This window comes from Acanthochromis polyacanthus, chromosome 16 (genome assembly GCF_021347895.1).
Source record: "Acanthochromis polyacanthus isolate Apoly-LR-REF ecotype Palm Island chromosome 16, KAUST_Apoly_ChrSc, whole genome shotgun sequence".
Classification (NCBI taxonomy): Eukaryota; Metazoa; Chordata; class Actinopteri; family Pomacentridae; genus Acanthochromis; species Acanthochromis polyacanthus.
In genome coordinates, this window is record NC_067128.1 from 18907359 (window position 1) to 18932484 (window position 25126).

General features: G+C 39.9%; 2 protein-coding genes across 2 annotated transcripts in view; one reads left to right on the forward strand and one right to left on the reverse strand.

Annotated features, from left to right (window-relative positions):
• LOC110945556 (moronecidin-like) overlaps positions 1-25126 on the forward strand; it is a 307687-nt gene that overhangs the window by 191916 nt on the left and 90645 nt on the right. The window lies entirely within an intron of this gene.
• LOC110957911 (exostosin-1) overlaps positions 1-25126 on the reverse strand; it is a 405942-nt gene that overhangs the window by 58485 nt on the left and 322331 nt on the right. The window contains exon 6 of the mRNA XM_051960974.1: positions 12507-12626. Within this exon, the coding sequence (XP_051816934.1) occupies positions 12507-12626 (120 nt within the window). The remainder of the gene's footprint in view (positions 1-12506; positions 12627-25126) is intronic.

Genomic DNA, 25126 nt, shown 5'->3' on the forward strand with positions numbered 1-25126 from the left:
GATGTATTGTACTATTCACAGTGTGTCAATACTGTACTTTCTCAGTCTCATTTCTCATCCCTGTACATATTGTAAATACCATTACAACTACATTGTTATTTTATTATTATGTTTGATACATACAATGCTGTAACAATATGAATTTCCCTTGGCGTGGGAAGAAATAAAAGACTATCTTATGCTTTATAAGACAAGATAAAAAGATAAGTTTTATCAGAGTATAATACAATAAACAAAAGTTAATGAAATATACACAATTACAGAGGTTAGTAGTAAAATGTAAATCAAAAAAGAACGCAAAGTACAAAATGTAAAGTGTCTAAGTGTGTGTTTGTGTGAACCATTTTAAGTGTGTAAGTCTGTTTTCGGTGTGTAAAGTGGCTAAGTGGATGCCAAGGACTAGTGTCTAACAATAAATAAACCAACAAAAAAAAAAAGCACTCAGAGTAGTCCGCCAAGGCTGCTCAGCCGACGGCTAAAATTCAGCAGACGTAGTATTCACTTGTCATTGTTACAGTGATGCCATCTTGCAATGGTACAGAAATTTTTAACAACTCTGTGGATCCAGACTATGAGCTGCATCGCTACCGAAATCTAATCACTTAGTCCTTGTGTCATTTCTGACCTTCCTTGAAAATTTCATCCAAATCTGTTGCTCTGTTTCTGAGTAATGTTGCTTAACAGATGGACAGACAAACAGAAACTCATACCAATCATCACATAACTCCAAGATTCTGCCTCAAGTGGCAGAGTAGTAAAATAGCACAAGTGCAAGATGTAAGCTGTGAACTAAACATCAAGAAACAGATACACAGAAAGTGAACTGAAAGTAAAAGTAAACAGATGTACTGCACTAGAAATAATGCACTTTACAATGATAATAGATAACGAGACTCTTAACTAAACTATTACCTTTAAAGTCTGCAAAATATAAAGCCTCTGTTCAGACTGTATTCAATAGCGGATGTATTTTGATTCATGCTTAAGTAAAAGTAGCAATACCACAATGTAAAAATACTTGATTATAAATACACACTGATCAGGCACAACATGAAAGCCACAGAGAGGGCAAGTGAGCAACAGTGATCATATTGGTACTATGTGGTGTTCTGCTGGAAAACCTTGGATTCTCAGATCCGTGTTGATGAGACTTAAACACCAACATGAAAATTGTTCCAGACACTCTTGCAAATGCAGTCACCAACTGTCACTGACCTACCCTTGCAAGAAAATGCACCCCACCACATTGCAAAAACATCAAACAATCAGTAACATCTTGAGGAACTTGACAATCGCCCAAGATCCTCTGAACCTCCTAGGCCCCATTCTAATCAAGCTTTAACAGGATGCAGTAGAATAACTTTGATTCACAGAGTACCCAAAGGATCTACTACCAACGTCCTTGTTCAGACCCCAGAGGACACCCTGAGAGGTCCACTGGTCCAGGCCCAATGGTTAGAGCATTTTTGACAATGTAGGTCTGACCAACACAATATTATGCAGGTGGTCATAATGTTATACCTGATCGGTGTATATCAGACATTAATTATTATTAGCAAAATGCAATTGTGTTGATATGATAGTTATTGATGCTTTATTGTGTAAACAGGATGTTCTGTTCTAGCAGGTTAAGGCGGAGCTATTTTATCCACTGCCGTTCAAAAGTTCGCGATCACCCAGACAATTATGTCTTTCATAAAAACTCACTTTTATTCATGTGCTAACATAACTGCACAAGGGTTTTCTAATCATCAATTAGCCTTCCAACACCATTAGCTAACACAATGTAGCATTAGAACACAGGAGTGATGGTTGCTGGAAATGTTCCTCTGTACCCTATGGAGATATTCCATGAAAAAAACAACAACAGCCATTTCCAGCTAGAATAGTCATTTACCACATTAACAATGTCTAGACTGTATTTCTGATTAATGTTATCTTCAGTGAAAAAAAATGTTCTTCCCCAAAATAAGGACATTTCCAAGTGATCCTAAACTTTTGAATGGTAGTAGGTATGCTGTATATTTCATGACATGTTTATTTTGAAAACCCTGATTTGTACCCGATCAGTTCAAAGTACATTTCTTTGCCAGAGGTCATGGAGTTGAAGTATAAAGCAGCATGAAATGGAAATATACTACCAAAAAACCTCAAGTCTGTACAGTTCCATGTTACGAGGGGGAGCAAGAGAACCCAAACGCAGACAGATAACTGGCAGCCAAGAGAACAAATCAAAGACCTTTATTAAATCAAATAGCTAAAGCAATACATAAACTAAGCACTGAACTAGAGGGAGTAGAACAAAACAAAACTACTCTCATGGAAAACCAAGAACCGACAGGAGAGCAACAGAGTCCAAGGGGGGAGGGCAGCAGAGTCCGGGAAGCTGAAGCAGTCCAAAGGTGGGAGGTCTGCTGGGGAGGAGCACTGAATCCAAGAGGGCAACAGAATCTATGATCCGACGGAGACTGAGTCACTGAGCGGGGTTTAAATAGTGAGGAGAGCTTGTGGACAGGTGAGCTGAGTTTACCGATTACTTCAGCTGACAGTCATCAGCAGGCAGAGTGCAGGTAGAGCAGGAGGGCGAGTGGCATGAGAGAGAGAGACATGAGGGAGAGGTGACAGACAGGGAACCAAAAAGGCAGAACAGATCAGGAAACAAGAAAGGAGGAAAAAGAGGAAGAAAGGGGATGAAGGGCAGGGGCCAGAGCAAGATCCTAACATTCCAGGGATGAGAGGTGGCGTCTATAGAAAAGCCTTTTTAACAGTTAATAGCTAGACTTGATACGTATTCCTGATATCCGTAATTCAATTCCTTCTCATCAAAAGGAACATTTCAGACACCCACAGTGTCATTGTTCCAGGACAAATGACATCACTTTTCCAATTCATGTGTATGGGGCCTCTCATTCGAGATATCTGCAATTCAACTAAAGACATTAGTAATGTAATAACTCTGACTAGTCATAATTCTAGTTCAAACTCTCTTTAATACGCCTCAGTTCAACGTTCTTATATTGCCTTTTTTATATATGGTAAATTAAGCTTGAACTGGTTGAAAGAGGCCTGTAGATATCTCAAAATGGAATTCAGGAACTGTAAGTCAGGATGTAAATGCAGATATAAATTTGAGTTTTCGCTGGATGAAATGACATTACGTAAGAAGCTATGGAGGTGCAGGCGGGCTGCTTTTCAAACATGACATAGCAGATATCACCAGCTGTTTTACTGCCAAGGCAAAGCACCTTCAAAAGGAAGTTCTATGAAATTTTTTGACAAGTCTTTTCTAGGAGCTCTTTCTATTTCACGGCATTTTCTATTCACCCGAGCAGCCGCCATTACTACAGCAAACATCCAATGTGCAGCCTCATATGCACAACTACTATTTTACAGCATCTGGAATGAAAATTCTTACCAGTCACAGTGGAATTCTTCAAAATGACATATCTGTATTTTTAATTCCAGGCATGTTATAGCAGCTTGGCATGTGTGTTTGACTGTGTGGGAGCGGGGGTAATAATGCGGCTGGCAGGCTGACTCACCAGATGTTCAACGAAAGAGATCTTCCGTGGGACTGAGCAAAAAAAAAAGAAGAAAAGAAAAGGTCTTTCTTTCAATGACAGATTGCAGCCGCTACTGTACTACCTCTTTCTTCCTCTCTAATTTGATTCCTTTTCTCTCCACTTGTCACGAGTTGAGAAAATGAATTCAAGTCCTCATCTGACTGACCCCAGGAGGCTTCTTAAATGTGCAATGTCTTTATTTAGTTCAGGGGAAAAAGGCATTTTCACACCGTAAATGCATGTTATATCAAGTCAGCACGGAATAAGTCTCTGCATGACTGTGTGAATATTCGTGTCAGAGACAGAGTTTGTAGAATTTCCAAGCATCACCAAGAGCATTTTAGTATTTATGCTGTTAATTTATTTCAGAAAATTGGAATATTATAATCAGACAGTTTGAAGCCAGTAAGGCCTTTTCTTTCATGGCTTATATTCACAACAGCTTTCAAAGTGGATATTTTTGACAGAATAATGCCATATGTATTTATATATATATATATATATATATATATATATATATAAATAATTCGTGTGAAATTAATTTATGTCATGCTAATTTTAACTCAGTAAATAAATATTCAATGATTAAGTGGGTGTAATTGATTTAAAAGTATCCACATGCTTGTCTGCTTTTTTTTTAAATTTTAACTATTTTTGATGAATAAATTAAGATCCACCACAAGGGGGGGCTTTTAAAATCTCAAAATATAAAAATAATGAAATATTGATACATTTAGTTGAAATTGAATTTTATTGAAGGGCAACATTAATCTTTCAATTGTGTTTAAATCAACACAGATCATAGATATTAAGAAGAAAGTATGGAACAACATGTTTCTTTGTTTTTCTCTCTGAATCCACGTCTGACTATTGGCCTGTGGAGAAATGGCACTTCCAGCCAGCTCTGTACACACACACACACACACACACACACACACACACCACCTCCTGACACCAACTGTCAGGCTTGCAGTATGTGGGACACTGCAGTTATCAGCAACGCTTCATTTCACCCGTTTAGCCTGGTGGCATGCTGGCTCGGAGTTTTTAGCACATCTGGCCAGCAGTCAGTGGGCTTCTGTCTAATTTCATACCCTGCTAGCACTGGGCATTTGGTGGAGTCACCAAGGTCTTGTTTGTGCAGGGAAAATAAGAGAAAATGACTGCAATTTGAGAAGTCTTTGTATTATTAACCTACGTATGAAAGGACAAAAAATATGTTACGTTGTTTTATTACTCCACCAAGGAACAGTGGAGTTATGTGACAATCGTTTGTCAGCCTGTTTGTCTGTTAGCAACATTACTCAAAAACAGACAAAAACAGATTTGGATGAAATTTTCAGGGAAGGTCAGAAATGGCACTAGGATCAAGTGATTAGATTTTGGCAATGATATGGCTTTTAGTCTGGATCCACGGATTTGTTAAATATTTCTGTATATTTGCAAGAGAGCGGCACGGCGTCGCTGTAACAACGGCAACAAGTGAACACGACATCAGCTGTCTGCTGACAATTGCATGATTGCGATCCTACAACAAATCCGTCATTGCAGACTTATTGGGACTTATCCATCAGAAATGATACTAGGAACAGTCGATTAAATTGTGGGGGTGTTTCCAAGTCCCACCAACTCCCGCCGTCTGCTACATATTTAGGTCACAGGATTCGGTATCGCTGCATAACCTACACATGCATAACACACGTCTGTGCTCAGCGCAAGGTCCATTTGTTTGTGGATACACCATATTAAATCGTCACATTCATTGTTGCTGTGATTGCTTCCACGATTTTTGTCAAGATTTGACAATGACTGAGCAGCCTTGGTGGAGTACTGTGCTCTCTGAGTGTTTTTCTTGTGTTATGTTATATTTTGTCATGTCATGTTATTGGGTTTTTGTGACGAGTGTGTTCATATTCTTTACAATCCATAGTCTTAGACAGTCAGCAGGCTTCAAGCAAACATTTCAATATACAAAACGCTGAATGTGCACCTTGTTAGGAGTGAAACGTGGGCTTTGTTCCTCTCAGTTAAACCTGAAGAAGTAGAGGAACTTCTGACAGAATGCAGCCCACGACTTTGCTTTCTAGGTTCATCAGTTTGTTACATCAAACTCAAACTGCCACACCATGTTAATCGATTAATTAATCCTGATTTTACAAAAACACATTAATGTGCATTGTTTGTGTTAGGCGAACACAACACGTGGCAGAAATTCAAAGCTGAACTATTGTACAGCTAATTCATTTAATAATTGTTTCTATTATAAGAATCTTTGAAAGCAAACTTAATATGTATTGTGCCCTAATTCACAGTCACACATTCAGGAGTGCTTCACTAATTGGATCTGCTGATTCCTCATCCTCTATTCTGTCTCTTTCTAGCTCATAACCATGTTCACCTGGCGGTTTGAATTGCAGAGTATTTAACTCATCATTTTTATTGCTGGGCTGTCTCAAAAATATTATATGCCTTGTAGGCATCATAATGAGGAGAAAAAGAACTGATGAGCAGATTTGCATGATTATTTTATCTATTTAGAATCAAGGTTGACAATCATTTCTTTAAATATTTTAGAGAAGCATAAAGGTTTGTGCTCTGAGTCTAACAGATACATTTTGGAAACGGTCAAACCTGCGGCAGGCATTCAAACCCCAAAGTTACCAAAAACATTTGATGAGTTCATTTAGCTGCTTCACAGCACAGAGCACGTCAGCATGACAAAACAGCTGCTCCCTGCTCACTCCTCTCTGATGTTTCTGTGTCTTCATCACCGTCCTCATCATCACCTGCAGACTGCTTTAATAAATCTGTTATATCTCAGCATCGTCAGCCAGAAAGGAGTTTTTCTATACTCTGCCTGCCACAGTTTTTTTTTCTTCCAATTTCTGTCTGCATTACAGCAACGAGTGCTGAAAGACTTAATGAATGCTGGACACCTTCAGCTGTAATGGCTACTGCAACCTGCTATGACTGATTTCACTGACCATGCCATGGCAGCTAAGATGACCTGTTGAATATCTGTACATTAGCATGGAGGCTATTGCTGCTGGAGTTCAGATAGAAAAGACTGGCCAGTCAGTACAATTTCCAAACTTCCCAATAGTCACTCAGCACTTGTCTTTTGCAAACTTTCCTATGATGTATGATATACACTAACGTTCAAAGGTTTGGGGTCACCCAGGCAGTTTAATGTTTTCCATGAAAACTCACACTTTTATTCATGTGCTGACATAATTGCACAAGGGTTTTCTAATCATCAGTTAGCCTTTCAACACCATTAGCTAACACAATGTAGCATTAGAACACAGGAGTGACGGTTGCTGGAAATGTTCCTCTGTACCCCTATGGAGATATTCAATTAAAAATCAGTTGTTTCCAGCTAGACTAGTCATTCACCACATTAACAATGACAAGATTGTATTTCTGATTCATTTAATGTTATCTTCATTGAAAAAAAAATGCTTTTCTTTCAAAAATAAGGACATTTCTAAGTGACCCCAAACTTTTGAACGGTAGTGTATGTATATTGTAAGCACTATGTGACTGTTAGTTCTCAGTCAACTAAGTCAAGACGGAAGAAAAATTTTCTGGAAATACAAAACACGCAGGAAGGAACACCTTCAATGCATAACTTCTGTTTATTCCACCACCTCCTATTTTATCTCTCCTTAGGTCTTCTGCTTTTCTTTCAAAAATATAGACATTTCTAAGTGACTCCAAACTTTTGAACGGTAGCATTTATGTCAGTATGTTAGGTCACCACCGTATGTGGACATATAGTAGGCCTATGTATTGTCTACAGAAGCACTTTTTCATCAGTGTGGCACCATGTACCAATCTTTAGCGAAGTATGCAAACACTAGCTTGCAACACTGCAACAGCTAACTACTAACCAGCTACATGTTTTTTCAAAGTCTGCAAAATAAGGACATTTCTAAGTGACCCCAAACTTTTGAATGGTAGTGTAGAGGTGTCTAAAATAACTTTATTTAGCACATTAACTCTATAAAATTGTTAAGCTGTACTTCTAAGTAGCAAAACACACCCTTTTTCTATCTATTACTGTGTACTAGTAGTACAGCCCTAAAGGTGGAGTATATGATTCTAGACCAATGCACTTTTTTCAGTGAATATCTCCTCATGGTCTACTAGCTGCGAGTTCTGTGTGTGGCCAATGTTAGAACACAGTTCTGGCACTGGTAATGTGAAACAAACACAGTGGCTTGGACTGAGCCACACAACTCTGTAAACTGTTCTGTGTGTTTTTGTGCACAAGACAAGGAAAAAGGATAACACGATATTGTAGTATTGTGTATAAATACATGTCACTTCAGACACATTTGCATGTGATATGTATGCAGTTTAAGCTTTTGGTGTTAAACACACACATACACACACATACACACACACACACACACACACACACACAATAGTTAAGGTTAAAATAAAGGTCACAGGGCATGGCACACAATAAAATGCCAAATGCAAAAAGCATGTGCTGGTAGCATGCCAAGAGTTTTAAACAAACCTTTTAGAGATACCAGGCTGGACAGAAAGGACGAGGGAAACTGAAGGAAGGGTAAGTGGCAGCCTAAATCGGACACAGGCTAACTGTCTAAACATTAGCAATAGCCAGTAGTTTTAGCTCGCATAATAGCATTCACAGCAAGGGTAACAAATGGTACATAGTGCTGCATAGCTGGTATTTGTAAGTCCATAATATACACTCCCCTTCAAATATATTGGAACAGTGAGGCCAATTCCTTTTTTCTTGCTGTAGGCTGAAAACATTGTTTTTTTTTAAAGATGAATATGAGACAAGAGATCAACATTTCAGCTTTTATTTCCAGGTATTTACATCTGGATCTGATGCACAACTTAGAAGACAGTATCATTCTTAATCGAACACCAAATGTTTCTGGGAAGTATTGGAACAGATAGATTTAAAATAGCTGAAAATGAGTAAGATTTAATATTTAGTAGCAATAACTGCATCAAGCCTGTGCCCCGCTGACATCACCAAACTTTTGCTTTCTTCTTTTGCGATGCTTTCCCAGGCTTTCAGCCTCTTTCAGTTGTTTTTGAGGGTTACTCCCTTCAGTCTCCTCTTCAGCAGGTAAAATGCAGCTCTATAGGATTTTAAGTCTGGAGCTTGACTTGGCCAGTCTAAAACCTTCCACTTTTTGCCCTTGATGACCTCCTTTGTTGGTTTGGGTCATTATCTTGCTGCATGATAAAGGATCTCCCAGTTAGTTTGGTTGCATCTTTCTTCAAATTGGAAGACAAAATGCTTCTGTAGACTTCTGAGTTCACTTATCTACTGTGTTACATCATCACTGAAGATTAATGACACCGTCCCACAATAAGCCATGTAAGTCCAAGCCTTGACATTACCTCCACTGGGTGTCACAGATGAGCTTGTATGTTTGGAATCATGAGCAGATCCTTTCTTTGTCCAAACTTTAGCCTTTCCATCACTTTGGTAGAGGTTCATCTTTGTCTCATCAGTCCATAAAACTTTGTCCCAGAATTTCTGAGGTTCATCTCTGTACTTTTTGGCAAATTCTAGTCTAGCCTTCCTATTTAACCACACCTGACGTGTACGTCAGCGGGGTTACTGCATTCACTTCGGTATCTGGCTGGCTGGGTAAGTATGTATGTGTGTGTGTATGTCCGTTCAGATATCTCTGCAAGTGCTGAAGTCAGAATAATCAAACTTGGCACTGAAGATCGGTCTAAGGTCCCCTGCTCAGTTATGGAGTTAGAGGTCAACAGATCAAGGTCAAGGTCACTTAGCACATTTCTTGCATATTGCATCATTAACCACGCCTGACGTGTACATCAGCGGGGTTACTGCATTCGCTTCGGTATCTGGCTGGCTGGGTAAGTATGTATGTGTGTGTGTATGTCCGTTCATGGGCATGGTTCTGCCATCTACTGAGGGCTCGTCTAGTTTTCTTGCTAATGAGTGCTTTGCATCTTCTGGTGTACTTTTGTTCATGAAGTCTTCTGCCAGCAGTAGACTGTGATACCTTCACTCCTGCCTGGAGGTTGTTGCTGGTGTCACTAACAGTTCTGGGTCTTTCTTTACAGCTCTCACAATGTTTCTGTCATCAACTGCAGCTGTTTTCCTTGGGCTACCCGTTGGACGTCTGTTGCTTTAGCACTACAGTGGTTTCTTTCAATCTTCAGGACATTCCAAATGGTTCTGCTGGCCATGGCGAATGTTTGGCAAATGACTCTGATTGATTTTCCCATCTTCTCTCAGCTTCACAATTGCTAGTTTTTCACCCACATACAGCTCTCTGGTTTTCATGTTGATTACACCTCTAACTATAGATGGTGTCTGTACAGGCAAAACCCAAATCTGAAACTGAACGTAGACACTGAGTGCTATTTATTGTTTGAATAATCAGTGTAATAGGACACACCAGGAAAATAAACACACCTGTCAGTAACATCTTCCAATAGTTTTGGTTCCATGACAAATGGCTGGGTTCAAACAAATGTCTTCTGAGTTTTGTATCACATCCAGATGTAAATACTTGGAAATAAAAGCTGAAATGTTTATCTCTTGTCTCATTTTCTTTGGTTGATATCAAACCCAAATGTTTTCAGTCTACAGCAGAAATAAAGGTACTGGCGTCACAGTTCTAATACTTCTGGAGGAGGCTGTATATCTGTGTTATCACCTCACGATGTATCCTCAGTTAGGCTTGCTGCACAATATGAAAGCTGATTGCTTGGTTGATTGCTCTGATTGCACCAAGCACAAACATAGGCATTGCACCAACATACATTTTTAAAAGGACTGTAATTATTTTAATAACAGAAAACAACTTCATTTACATGAATATTATGTCCTGACTGAAGGTTTAATGTTAGCTTACATTCATGATATTTGTAAAAAGCTGACTGTTCAGAAATGGAAATAACAAAAAATGAGCTAGATATATAAACTTGAGTGAAAAAAGTGAAGATTGTGGCATTCAACTTCTTGCATTCATTAACACTGCCTACAAAACAAAATGTGACTTCAGCCAATAAATCAGAACAACAAATAATGTTCTACTGTAGTAATGCGATATAATGAAAGTTCTATCATTTCTTAGAGAATGAGCAGCCCTTAAATTAATTATAGAGGATGAGGATGATGATGATGATGATGGCTCTGATGGTATTGCAGCAATGAAAATGATGATTAAAAGTTGTGGCAATGGTGATTTTAATGTTTATGCTGGAGGTGATGAAGGAAAACAATAATGTGTGCTGTAAGAAAGACCGTGGTGATCCCACTGATGTTTGTGCGATGATTGCCGCTGTGGACGGCGGCGATAAAGAGGATTGTTATATCTTCAGTGTCTGCATTCAGAGATGCTACACAGAGCAAAGAGTCCCTGAGGACTAAATCAAGGCTGCGAGGAGGTGAACTAACAACAGCGGAGAATAGAATAAGACGAGGAAAACTCTCGCAGTACATGCCAATGAGACAAGTTCATTTTGTGCACCTCAGCTGGTTAGGTCATTTAATGAGGCGGCCTGTGGGTTTCTAGCCTTGAGAGCAGGCATATACACCCACACATACTGCAGCCTCTCCAACCTGAAGGCTGCCAGACAGCACAGACCTCCTTCACACCTGCATCTTTGCACTGCCTCTCATGCTCCCATTGTGTTTAGATTTCAGGCATCAAAATGCTGGTTTTCACTCTACATGTACGGTTCAGATTACGTTTCTCTACCAATGTATGCCATTTTGCTGTTTGCATCAGTTACCACTTGTCACAGATGTTAACTGTGATTCATTACATGTTTATTTAAAAATGCAATCAAGTTAGAGGTGTAAACTGTATGAATACATGTCTAAACGATCAACAAAACAGATTTATTTAAATCTGCGTAAATCAACATGTATATATTAATAGCGGATTGAAAAGATACGTGTGAAGTCAAAGGTGTTGCTTGTGGTGATAAACTCACATCAAATTATCACCCAACTCTGCAGGCTATTTTACTACTTTCAGCCAACCGTTTTGATTTTGCAGCCTTTCACTTCTCAGGTTTGGTTTTACTGCTCCCATCAAATCTTGTATGTGGATGAGGCAGGCAGCCGTTTTCAACCAGAAAGCTCTCATTAAGTCATTGTGTGCTACTTGATTAGCACTAAATAACAGAAAAACAGCACTAAGAACTCACTCTTGAACGTTTAGCAGCTGATGGAGACCAAGACAGAGATAAAAGAGAGTGAATTTGGGACTCTGAACAAATGACGCTGCTTTGTTTTGTGTCTTCAGATGTATGACTAAGCAACTGCATGCAAGCATTCATACATTTTAAGTCCAATATGTCAAAATAACATCATAGTTAACGTCATATGTTACATTGTGTATCAACATCTTCCGGTTACTGACTGTATGTTTTTTTTGAAGATGTCTTAAAGTTGCTTAAAATGCAGGTTTTTTTTAAGCAACAAAAAGTCAAAATGCAACACTGACCTCAAAACAAACCTTGAGCTAGACAAATAACCCGCAGTTGCCTCAGTAGGCCTACACTCTGGTTACAGTCTCAGCATTGTTGTTAGCAGCTTCTGGCTGGAAATGTATGAATATAAAGCGGAAAGTTGCTGGCAAGGAGGGGGCAAATTCAGCTAACCTTCATATTAATATATATATATATATATATATATATATATGTATATATACATGCACACACACACACACACACACACACACACACACACACACACACACACACACACACACACATATGTATATATAACAAACAAGTGGAGAAAGATTTCTCTCAAAAGTTTATTATTGGGAACTGATGCATCGCCAGCAGCAATTTACAGTATGGAACAAGACACTGCAGAATGGCTGATTAAATGAAGCTCTCCTGACAAAACTATATCCACATCTCCCATTATTACCATTTTTGCAGCCTTACCTCCAGAGTTGTTAAGACTATTTTGGCTACAGAGGAGAAGTAGGCATCCCAGAGGAACTGAGTCTGCTGGCGGAGAGCCAAGATCCTGTCACGGCCCACAGATCGGATAATGGAGGGAACCTGGAGGAAGAGGCGAGGAAGAAAAGCAAGAGGACAAAAATGACAGTGAGATAGATTAAGTTAGATTTTAAACAATGTTGAGTGAAGGATGAGAATCGGTGTGTGAGGGAAAAAAAAGAGTGTGAAGACAGGCAGACAGGTGGAGGAAGCGTCGGTAATTGTGTGGACATGCAGAAGAGATTAGAGGAAACTTCCCTCTCCAGACTCTCCCACCCACACATCTTCCTCTGTCCATCAAGTAGTTTATACCCAGGATAGTATGGTAACTCAACCACCTACTGTCCAGCTCTAATACTGTAGTCACACCTTCGTCAAAATTATTTGGCTTCTATGAGAGGGAACACTGCATGTCATGCTGTATGTGCTGAAGTACCTACTCATCAAGACGTCCCAAAATTGGTCTATAATTTACTGCACAAAATTTTAACTTTTTAGTCATATAAAAGTGGTTATTTCTAGTATATTTTCTACAGTACATACAATGGTGGGGAAAAAAGTTTTCAGACACCCTAAAACTTTTACACAATCTCAAATATTATCATGAAATATTTGTGGAAAAATCTTTTTTGTGTTTCAAAAAGTGTGGCTGTATAGACAGACAAACAAACAAAATTATATATTTTTTTATTTTTTACAAGAAAAACTGACATAACTAAATTCTTGACAGTTTAATATTTCAGTTCTCAACATTGTCGGTAAGGCTGCCAACATGCTCTATCTTGAATCTCCTGCAGGAGTTGGATATTCCTACTCCGATGACCACGAATATGCCACCAATTATAACCAGGTTGCTGATGATAATTACAGTCAATAAATAACAGACAACAAAAATAAATAAACCATCACATCATCAAATTATTATTTAGTAGTTCTGCAATTAGCACACATTAGAGCTAATCCTGGCTGGCATGTTCCCCACAAGCCTTTCACACCGTTAAGGGGTAATCTTGTCCCATTCTTCTTGAATTACTGCTTTTAATTTCTTTGGTGTGCGGTTTTAAACAGACCTTTTGATAATCCACCAGAGATTTTCAATGGGGCTCATGTCCAGGGATTGAGCTGGCCACTATAAAAATTGGATACCGTGCTCCTGATGGCAAGTTCTACTGACCCTTGATGTGTGACAAGGGGGATTATTTGTTGAAATATCCAGTTACGACCTCAACGGAACAGTGCTAAAGGGAACACGTGGGTTTTCAGAATGGCACAATATGTGGCAGAGTTAATGTGCTATTACAGACAGTGAGATGACCAACACCAGCAGCACTCATGCAACCCCGAACCATGATACTGCCTCCACTATGCTTGACAGTAGCTACTGCACATACTGGAGATAATGCTGCACCTGGCCTTCTGTGTACCCTCACATTAGCAGGAGGAAGACAAAGCTTGAAACCGGACTCATCTGACCACAAAATCTTCTTCCAATTCCTGGCTGTCTAGTTCTTGTGTGCTTAGGCCTAATGATGCCAGGCTAACCTCTATCTCTCATTGATCATGGACTTCTTCACAGCCTTGTAGAACCTTAAGTTATGAGCTGAAAGTCGGACATGTACAGTGCTGGTGAAACACTAGACACCAGTTTGGTTTGACCACTGCTGCTTAAGCTCCTGTGATGTCATTAGGTGGTTTTCCTGTACATGTGGATCAGGATGTGGCAATTTCTTGCTGAAGAAACCCTTGGACGCCCAGATCTTGGTTTGTCTTCCAGGCTGTTAGTTTGTCTGTATTTCTGCAGTGCATCCAACTGCTGAAGGACTGCATCTGTACTTCCTGGCTATCTGGCAGCAGCTGTACCCTTCCTCACTGAGAATCTGTATCTTCAGGTGTGTTTCCTGCGTTAGGTTCCTTGTTTTAGCCATTTATGTCTCTGAAGAACTTTCAAATGTGCCGGCTTTATATAGAGACGAAGCAACGTCAGCAAAAATTGTGTCTTTTAATAAAAAGCATAACCCTCATTAGTGGATCACTGGTACCAAAATGACCCAATACTCAAAATTTCTTATGTATTTTTAAGGAACCAATCAATTTTAAGTTTTTAATGGCTTTTTTAGGATATGTTTGGTATTTTGGTTGTGACTGCACTAAAAAAAAATTACACTTGAAGACCTAAGAGTGATTCATAATGCCATATTTCACAAATGCATGGGGTGTCTGGAAACAACTTACAACGACTGTACAAGACTTTTCTTTATCAGTGAGTTTGGACAGTTTTCCCAAAGCCAGACTCATTTGATTTATAATTTAGGGTGATATAAATCAGAGAAAAAGATCAGATGTCAAGTTTATTCTTTCAGTTGTTATTCCAGGAAAAATTATACCTGCACAATGGTAGCATTGTATTATAAGCCCCTTTCTAGACATCTTCTGACTTTTCTGTAAAAGTCACAATCTCACTAGGTCAGACCTGGTGACATTTCCCCATCACTTTCAACATGGCATAGTTCAGAACTGCATGCTTAGGGATTAATGGATATGCGTGCACAAACAGCGTACTTTGAGGTGTGTTGAATGATTTATGGAGGATTTCTTTTTCTCATTTCTGTATCAATAATGGTTCAACAACATCACAGAGAGCTATCTCAGACAGGTTGCATGTCAGAATACAACTGTCTCATTCTTTTTGCTTGCCAACATCCTCTATTTCAAACTGAAATGTTCATAGGAATAAAACCGATCCAGGTTTTGCCAAAACACTGACAGGAGCGGAAATTCAATTTGTTGCTTCTAGCTGTTGGTCGGAGTCTGTACTTTAAATGTAGTAAATACCTGTAGCGTTAAGCAGCAGTGGAATCCATGTGAGTGTCACCAAAGAGAGAGAGAGTGTGCATTTACAGTCACTATACACTTCATTAACTACTCATACATGATTCCCCCACATTGATCAACATCTATCAATAGGTCATGCTGTGAACTTTTCTTCACCTCGGACAGGTGAGCTGTCACACAGAGTCAGTCCATCAGCTGCAGTTAAATCATTTGTTACATAGCAGCTGTCCTCAGGTTGAGTCCTGAGCTCCATCACAGCTGTCAGGTAGTGGTTAGATAATCATCACGCAGAATTTTCAGTGGAAATTTTAAATTAATTAAAGTTCATATATTTGGATAGCTGTATAAGCTACTTTGAATTTAGATTTACTCTTTTGTTTTTTAGTGCGTCATTGTGTGCTATACATCACTTGATGTTCAGTCCAACCTGGCATTAATGTCAGTACAGGTGTTGTCTCTCTATCACTGTGGTGGGTTTGTCTGAAAGAAGTTAAATGAAGCCATGAGGAACATTAATGTATGCTACTGTTCAAAAGATTGGGTTCACCCAGGTAATTCCATGTTTTCCATGAAAACTCACACTTTAATTCATGTGTTAACATAATTGCCCAAGGGCTTTCTAATCATCAAAGCCTTTCAACACGATTAGCTAACACAATGACCCCAAACTTTTGAATGGTAGTGTATAAGTGATGTATATCTGAATGACAGAAAGCTGTCACTTTAACAGACTAATGAAGTAGCAATGTGATATATCGCATGTCTGAAAAGGGCTTAAATTTTTGATTTTAGTGAAGAAGCTCTTTTATATCTCTGTTACGGTAAAAACAACCTTCCATTACTCTTAAATTGTCTCAACAAGTCATTACCAGATGGTCATTTATTTCATTTGAATGAATATCAAAAGAAACAGCCCTGCAATGGGCATGTACCAACAAACAGTGCTGATATGCTATAGCGGCCCAAATATCCTGTTCCTAGTGTGCCAGCGGAAAATCGAGGTCCCAGCTCACCTTGACATGGAAAACATGAGCAGCTGGCTTGTGGATTGTAAGAGTAACACTCTCAGGGGGAGGCAATGAAGAGATAAAATCAAGGGATATGATGATCCTGACCAGGGAGATCAACATTTAGATATGCCAGGAAGTGGGATAGGAGGATGCTGCCTTGATGCTCGGTTTGGAAACATTAAAGAAAAAGCCTTCTGGATGAGGTCAGACGTGACCTAAAGTACACAGCCCCACTCAGCCTGACAATGAAGCTGTAAAGGGAATAAGCAGGCTTTCAGCCAGTGTTTCTGAAGAGCCTCATCGGCCCTCGAGAGGGTATGGTGGATCTGGAGCCCAGGACCCGTCTGGTGTTTTGGCCACAGCAACAAAAATCTCTTCACTGAACGATATAGTGCCAACCTGTCGGATGTGTCCAGTGGAATAGTCACTGCAGCCTAAAAGAGGAATAGTGACTTATGATTGTCAGTTTGTTTGAAACATTGGTCTCTATCCAAGAGAAGGATGAGAAGTTTTGATTAAAGAGTCTTGAGCTGCTTGGCTCCATCTCACATGGTACAACCAAAGGACTCTCATCTTACAGGGATCTGTGAAGCCCAATAAGGCAGCTCAGAGTGACAGTGAGCCTCTAACTGACGTTTTCATTGAGAAACATAAATTTTCCCAAGGATTGTGCATCGTACAATAATGCTTTGTGGTTCCTGTTGCAAGAGGAAACTGATCCCTCCATTCATTTAATTGAGACAACCACACTGGCATGGCAAGAAGGTACAGGGACATCAAACAAATATGTAACTCCAACAACACTTAGTTTCATGTTTTCTCAAACAAAATAGCTGTTGTAACTTTTCACAGCAGTATAATCCATCTGTGACATATTATTATTCTAAGTACATATTAAGATATTGCAGGATTCTGGAGTCTATACAATGATGTAAGTGCACCATACCCAGGATGCCTAACAACAACAGTCACACTAACTGGTCATACGGAGCTGTTAGTCAACTTATGCCAAACCAAGGTTTCCAAATCTAGCCATGAGCATGCTTACGTGAAAGATGCGATGTTGGAACAAGATGAAAAAAAATCAAAAACATGGTCTGGGGTTATGTGCCACAAGAACAATGAATTTCTATAATCATTATCTAAAATCCTTAAACAATATGAAGATTTTAAAACTACAATACAGACTAAAAGCAACACCACTTATGCAGCAAAATCAGGATGGAAAGCTGACAAGTAACTGCGGATTGTGTATGTTATTTGCATTCCATTAAATGTGCTATTTAGTTATAGTCTATTATTATGATGTGCACAACAGTATTAGCGTTATTCTTTCAACTCAAACTGACAAGTAGGCTTATTACCTCCGCCAAGGAGGTTATGTGACACCCAGCGTTTGTGTGTCCGTCTGTCTGTCTGTCTGTCTGTCTGTCTGTCAGCAAGATAACTCAAAAACGCCTGAGCAGATGCACATGAAATTTTGAGGGGATGTAGACTATGGTAAGAGGAAGAACTGATTTAATTTTGGTGGCAATCCGGAAAGGATCCTGGATTCTGGATCACTTTGAATTTTTTAGTATGTTTTAGTACACTGATTCTGAACCATTGGGCTGCGGCTCACCAATGGGCCTCTAGCGCCGACTAGTGGGCCGCAAAAAACTTTCAGTTCTGCACATGTGGGCTTGGAGAGGGCAGCAGGACCGCAATACAGCTTCCCACCACTTGGTGGCAGTGAGACATCAGCGAGTTGTTTACACACCCCAAAAGGAGCGACAGTAGAAGAGGTTAACTCATGGGTCAACTACGAAGGTCTCGGCAGCATTATGGAGAAGTTTATGAAACAAAAAAATGAAGATAAGTGAAGTCAACCTATCATCAAAAACAAAATGTTTGCGCAAGTATAACCCGGACTTTATTAAGTTCGGCTTCGTGAATGGAGGTAGCGAGGCAGAGCCGAGGGCACAGTGTGTGGAGTGTGGGCTTACGCTATCAAACGAAGCACTGAAGCCTTCAAAATTAAGGCGGCACCAGGAAATGAAACACGCACAACTAGTTGGAAAGCCGATGGATTTTTTTAAGAGAAAAGAGCTTGGGCTACAGATGCAGAAAAAATCTATCATATCGCTGACTGGCAGTGCTAAGTGTGCTTTAAAAGCCAGCTACCTTGTAGCCAGACAAGTGGCACAGAGTAAGAAGGCGTTCACCATCGCAGAGGAATTGGTTCTGCCTGCCGCTGTGGACATGTGCCGTGAGATGATCGGGGAGGCTGCTGCAAAGAAGCTGATGACTATTCCACTCTCAAACGACACGATGAGTCAACATATTGCTGACATGGACTCCGACATACAACATCAGCTTCTGGACAGAATAAAAACTAGCCCATGTTTCTCTTTGCAGCTAGACGAGTCCACTGATGTAACAAATGCAGCACTGCTATTGGTTTTTGTTCGCTATTGCTGCTACAGCAGTTTGCAAGACAACATGCTCTTTTGTGGAGAGCTACCAACCCGAACTACAGCTGAGGAATGTTTCCGCTGCATGGATAACTACTTCACGGAGAACGGCCTGGACTGGCAGAACTGTGTTGGGGTGTACAGTGACGGTGCAGCGTCAATGACTGGTAGGCACTGAGGCGTCATCAAGCAGATACTTGAGCGTGCGCCAGAAGCTAAATGGACCCACTGTTTTCTCCACCGTGAAAGCCTTGCAGCAAAAAGGATGTCACCAGAGTTCCAGGAGGTGATGGATGTAAGTGTGAAAACTATCAACATCATAAAAAATAATGCTGTTAACTCCAGATGTTTTGCTAAGCTTTGTGAGGGCTTGGACACAGATCATGTCCAGCTGCTCTATCACAGTGAAGTGAGATGGCTCTCAAGAGGACTCGTCCTCAAGCGTTTGTTTGAGATGAAGAATGAGGTTTTATCTTTCCTCACTGGGACAAAATCTCCCCTTGCACATTACTATACCAACACCAAGTTCACAGCTAAACTTGCCTGTCTCTGTGACATTTTTTCACACATGAACCAACTGAACATCTCACTTCAAGGGAGAAATAGCAACATATTTTTTGTTGCAGACAAAGTTCAAGCTTTCAGGAGGAAACTTGCTTTGTGATCTAAACGGATCCAGGAAGAGAGAATGGACATGTTTCCACTTTTGTCTAACATTTTGGAAAACTCTCCTCAGGTGAACATCAGTCAGTCAGTCCTTCAGCACCTCACACAACTGGCAGAGAAATTTGATTAATACTTTCCACAAGATCCCAGAGAGGGACACATGTGGGTTGTCGACCCATTTTCAGTGGATCCCACTTTAAATGATGTTGCCTTGCCCTCACATCTGGAATCACAGCTTCTGGAAGTTTCCACTGATAGCACTCTGAAGGGGCAGTGGGACAAACTGGACCTAGGCTCCTTCTGGATTGTTGTTTCAAAGGAGTACCCCATTCTGGCACTGAGGGCTTTGAAACTCCTTCTGGCCTTTCCCTTATTCCACCCAGACTGGATCTGATCGTGTCTGAGAGGCAGGCCCAAGTCTCTCATTGAGAGGTGAAGATGAAATGGGAGTTGTAGCATGTTAAACTGGACTGTTGTGACTGTTGTTATTGATCATTTGTCACAGATTTGAAGAGCAACTTCTCGTTCTGCCATGCAAAAATGAAGACTGCTAAATTGTCAAATTCATCAGCAGGTTACAATATTATAATTTGGACTTTATTTTTTATTTGTAGTTTGTTTATTTAATTTGAAAGTTTTCTTATAATTTATTTATTTATTTTGGTACAACAGAATTTTATTTATCAGAATTTCTCTTCAGTTTTTTAGTCAATCGAAATCTAAAAGTTTGGCTTGGAGCCATTTGCTGTTTTAGCAATTTCATTTGTTATAATTGCAACAATTGCAATGTTGTATGTGCAGGTTCATACACTTGACTATAAGTAAACGTCTTTGAGATGATTGCAGTGTATAAGATTATTTATTTCACAAGGTTTTAACTTGTTAAACTATAAAACAACTTTATTTAGTTATTGATTACAAATCGAACCAAGACTCAGATGAATTACAATGAAAGTGCTAGTATTTGGATGGGTCCCCAGCCCGATCTCACGAGGATTCGTGAAACTGTCACGTAAGTTTTAGTTTCGGTTTCGTGCGCACCAACACGATTTCGTCATGTTTTTCGTGCCGCTCACCACGAAATGCGCACCAATGTATTTTAAACGGCGGACTTTTCGTGCCACTCAGAACGTATTTCAAAAGAATGTGTATATTATATTTTTAATGTAAAACCGTGGCGAATCCAACGCTATATTTTGCATGACATCGTCCCTAAACATAACCCTAACCATAACCCTAACCATAACCTAACCATAACCTAACCATAAGCCGGTGGTACACTTACCAATTTGCATAGGAATTTCAAGAATGTCCGGCGGCCGGCGGCCACAAACGCGATCACACAAGCAGTATACGCCGATGGACAGCTTAGATCGTCATGAATCCGCCGGTATAAACCACTTTCAGATGTGATTACCACAGCGAAAAACATTTCGTGGTGAGCGGCACGAAAAACATGACGAAATCGTGTTGGTGCGCACGAAACCGAAAGTAAAACTTACGTGACAGTTTCACGAATCCCCGTGAGACCGGGGTGCGCACGAAACCGAAAGTAAAACTTACGTGACAGTTTCACGAATCCCCGTGAGACCGGGGTGCGCACGAAACCGAAAGTAAAACTTACGTGACAGTTTCACGAATCCCCGTGAGACCGGGGTGCGCACGAAACCGAAACTAAAACTTACGTGACAGTTTCACGAATCCCCGTGAGACCGGGTTGGGGTCCCGGGCCACTTTACTCCGGGAAAATTGGGCCCAGAGGTTAAAAAGGTTAAGAACCCCTGTTTTAGTATGTGGTCCAAAATAAGACAAAAACATCATAGGTTAGTATGTCGTCCAACAAATTGGAACAAGGTGTCCAGATAGCTAAGCTGGTTAAGAAGGTGATTTGTAAACAGAACTGTGTCAGACACGCAGGTTTGATTCCAGCTCATGATCCTTTACTGCATGGGTTTCCTGTTTTCCTCTCTATCCTTGGCGGAGGTCTGCACTCTCTGAGTGCTTTTCTAGTTGCAAATGTTATAAGTTCAACACATACAAGGCTTTAGTTTTTCAATCAGTCTGTGTTTTAGGATTGTAGCTCTATATTTCAGGCTTACAGGACAATGCAATTAAAAATAAAGCATGGAAGAGTGGAGTTTCTCCAACTGAGAATCTATACATTTCATGTCACTCATCAGAGTGAGATGACATGTCTCCCAGGAGACTCTCCTACGTGCTGAGCTCCACAGGATCTGCTAGACGTTGTGATGCCATTTTCTAAATGAACTGATTAGTCAGTAGGTGTTTGGGTTTTTTTTGTAGGCGATCTGTTTTCTGAAACAAAGGTTGCTCTGGAGCAGGTTTGGTCTTCAAGAAGTGAACCACCATTGTAGAAAACACAGAGAAAAACCTGAAGTTACCTCACTAACCCAAACTCTTCCTCCATAGGACAGGTCTCTGGTGTCTGAAAAGCCTTCAGACTTACACCACTGGTCAGAAGTGTGAGGTCACCCACACAATTTCATGCATTCCATGAAAACACACACTTTTATTCATGTGCTAACATAATTGCAACACGGGTTTTCTAATCATCAGTTAGCCTTTCAACACCATTAGCTAACACAATGTAGCATTAGAACACAGGAGTGATGGTTGCTGGAAATGTTCCTCTGTACCCCTATGGAGATATTCCATTAAAAATCAACCATTTCCAGCTAGAATACTCATTTACCACATTAACAATGTCTAGGCTGTATTTCTAAATAATTTACTGTCATCTTCATTGAAAAGTAGCTCTTCTTTCAAAAACAAGGACATTTCTAAGTGCCGCCAAACTTTTGAACGGTAGTGCATGTGGCAGCTTCTCAAACTGGACCTACTACACTGCATTTCATGACGCATGAGCACTTGAAAACCTTACATTGTCTTTAATGGTTGGCTGTTTCCATGTAAATACTTTTCAAACAAATTTGGACTGAAACTCCGACAGCTCAGTAGAAAACAGGAACCAGGAGTTACCAATTATGCATCCAAGTTATGCTAATCTAACACAAGTAACAGTTATAGTGCCGAATATTTCTGTTGTCAGTAAGCTCACATTCACTGCAGACTCAGTACAGGTGGCTGAGCTGCTGCTGACGTCACTGATCCGTCCACAGCAGCGCAGGCTTTAATTGTTCAGCTCTCTGAGGTAGAATATAAACAACACCAATCAAATCAGTTCCATTCTCTTGCCCTCGATTGACTCTAATAGTGTTTATGTTTCACAGCAGGGGCATTTTGTGTGGGTGCACGTGTTCGTGTGAATGCCTGGCTGTGTGCGTGTTGTGCACGTCTCCTCTCCGCGGGGGGAAACAGAAACTCTACATATTAAACAGCCAGGTACTGCAGTTCTCAGTGATGTAATTGAAAGTAATGAGATTCAACTCTCTCAGCAGGTGTTAGAGCTCCGACGTTGTGTTGAACAGTGAGCGCCAGTGTGAGTGTGTGTTTGTAACTGGAAAAAAAAAAAAAGACGAAGAGGGCACGCATCCAGAATTTGTTTACCAGCTAAAAACAATGTGGTTGTTTGATGTTATACATTTCATTAGACTTATAGCTGCTGTCATTTAGTCTAAATAAATGAATATTTCTGTTAAAGGTGTTAACTGTGCAATAAACTCCAAACCCTGAGGCTAAGGCGTCTTTCCTGACGCATCCCTTCCGTTTTGCTCTTGCCACCTTGCCAGCTGTCTCACTACTGCAGGAAACAAATTAAGCATCTCCAAGGTGTCCTCAAAGTCTAGGAAACTTTGTTTTATGAAACCTATCACAGTCACACTCTACTAAGTTGCTTGACTAGTAAACTTACACGCTGACAAAAACACAGTGAGATTCGTGAGGAGGGAGGATTTGTCCACTGATGAGGGAGCTGCATTTCTAATGATTAAACATGCATTTTAGGTGTAAGTTAAATTTAAATCAAATCAATTTGAATAATAATGACAGGACTATTTTAAAATAAAGCACAAAATTTAGGACTACTAAGGACAACCAAAGGCCACTGGAAACATGCACACGCTGTTCAAAAGTTTGCTTCGAAATGACCTTATTTTTGAAAGAAAAACTGATTTTTGTCAATGAAGATCACATTAAAATTAATCAGAAATACAGTCTAGATATTGCTAATGTGGTAAATGACTATTCTAGCTGGAAACAAACATATTTAGGTCACGAAATTCGGTATCTGTACATAATGAACACATCCATGACACGCCTGTGCTCAGCACAAGTTGATTTTGTTGGTGAGTACATCTATATTGCATGGCCACATTCTATGTTGCTGTGATTTCTGCCACAATATTTTTCAAGATTTCATCCATCCGAAATGATACGACTGAGTAGCCTTGGTGCAGTGCTTTTCTTATTTAACTAGTGCTTTCTGCTTTTGATACCCCATATAGAATAAATAAATGTAAGAATGTGAAAAATCTGAGGCCCAGTGTTGCATGATTGGGTCATTTATTTTCTAAGAACATTAATAGTGTCAACTCTTCCTATCTTTGATTTCTCCAAGTAATTTCTTTTTTACATGTAAGGAAGGAAAAATGAGTGGAATATTTAACCAACTTCAGTAGACACTGTTCGCCAAACTGCAGCATTAAAGTGAGCCATAGTTTTCACGCTGTGTGTTCAGATGTGGGGGGTCAGTGAGTGTGCACGTACACACGAGGAAAAAGTGAGCACAGGATGGCTGCATCATACTTTTTATTTCATCATCAGGTTTATGCTGAAAACCTTTCAACCTTCGTCCTGGGCACTGCATTGTAATGTCTGTAAATGTCTGCGTCCAGACCAGGAAAATTCAGGGGAAAAAAGGCTTGTTTTTGTTCAGCCTGTGTAATAAATATGAACACCCTCAGTGTCCCCGTCAAAACATATTTATCACTTCACACATATTATCTTACCCAACAATTAGCATGCTTTAAAAATGGATTTGTTTTGTTGTGGGGAACGAACCAAACAACAAACCGTCTGACAGCATCTTTGTGTTATTTTGGGCCTCAGTCATGTTAACTGATTTGAAAAAATAAATCATTAAATAAAGGCTTCTTTATTTGATCTAAAAGCCAAATTTCTAATATTTTCAATGACGGCTGTCTGCTATTTTGTGTTTCACGGAGAAAGAAAGTAATTATCATCATTGCTAGGCACTGATAGAAAGCTGACAGGGAATCAGAGACACAATTAAAACAGACACATTTAGCCTAACACACACACACACTTGCGGTCCAGGTGCTGGCAGAGGCCATGCAGGTGACACTGCAGTAATGCCGAGAGTAATTAGAGAAGGTAAATATCACCAACTCGGCTGCTGATGTAATTAAAGGAGACAGAAGACGACTGAATTGTAAAATAATCCATCGCTGATAAAAATAGGAGGTGTGAATGACTGTGAATATCACAGCTGTCACATCTGAAAAAATATAAAATACTTAGAGCCACATGACTGCATTTAGATTTTTCCCACCTTCTATCAGTTGAGCTCAGTGTCGACACATAATGTGCTGACTGGTCCCACTCGGGGCAAGAGTCTGGCTGAGATTCTCAAAAATATATCAGATGGGTTTAATTAAAAGTT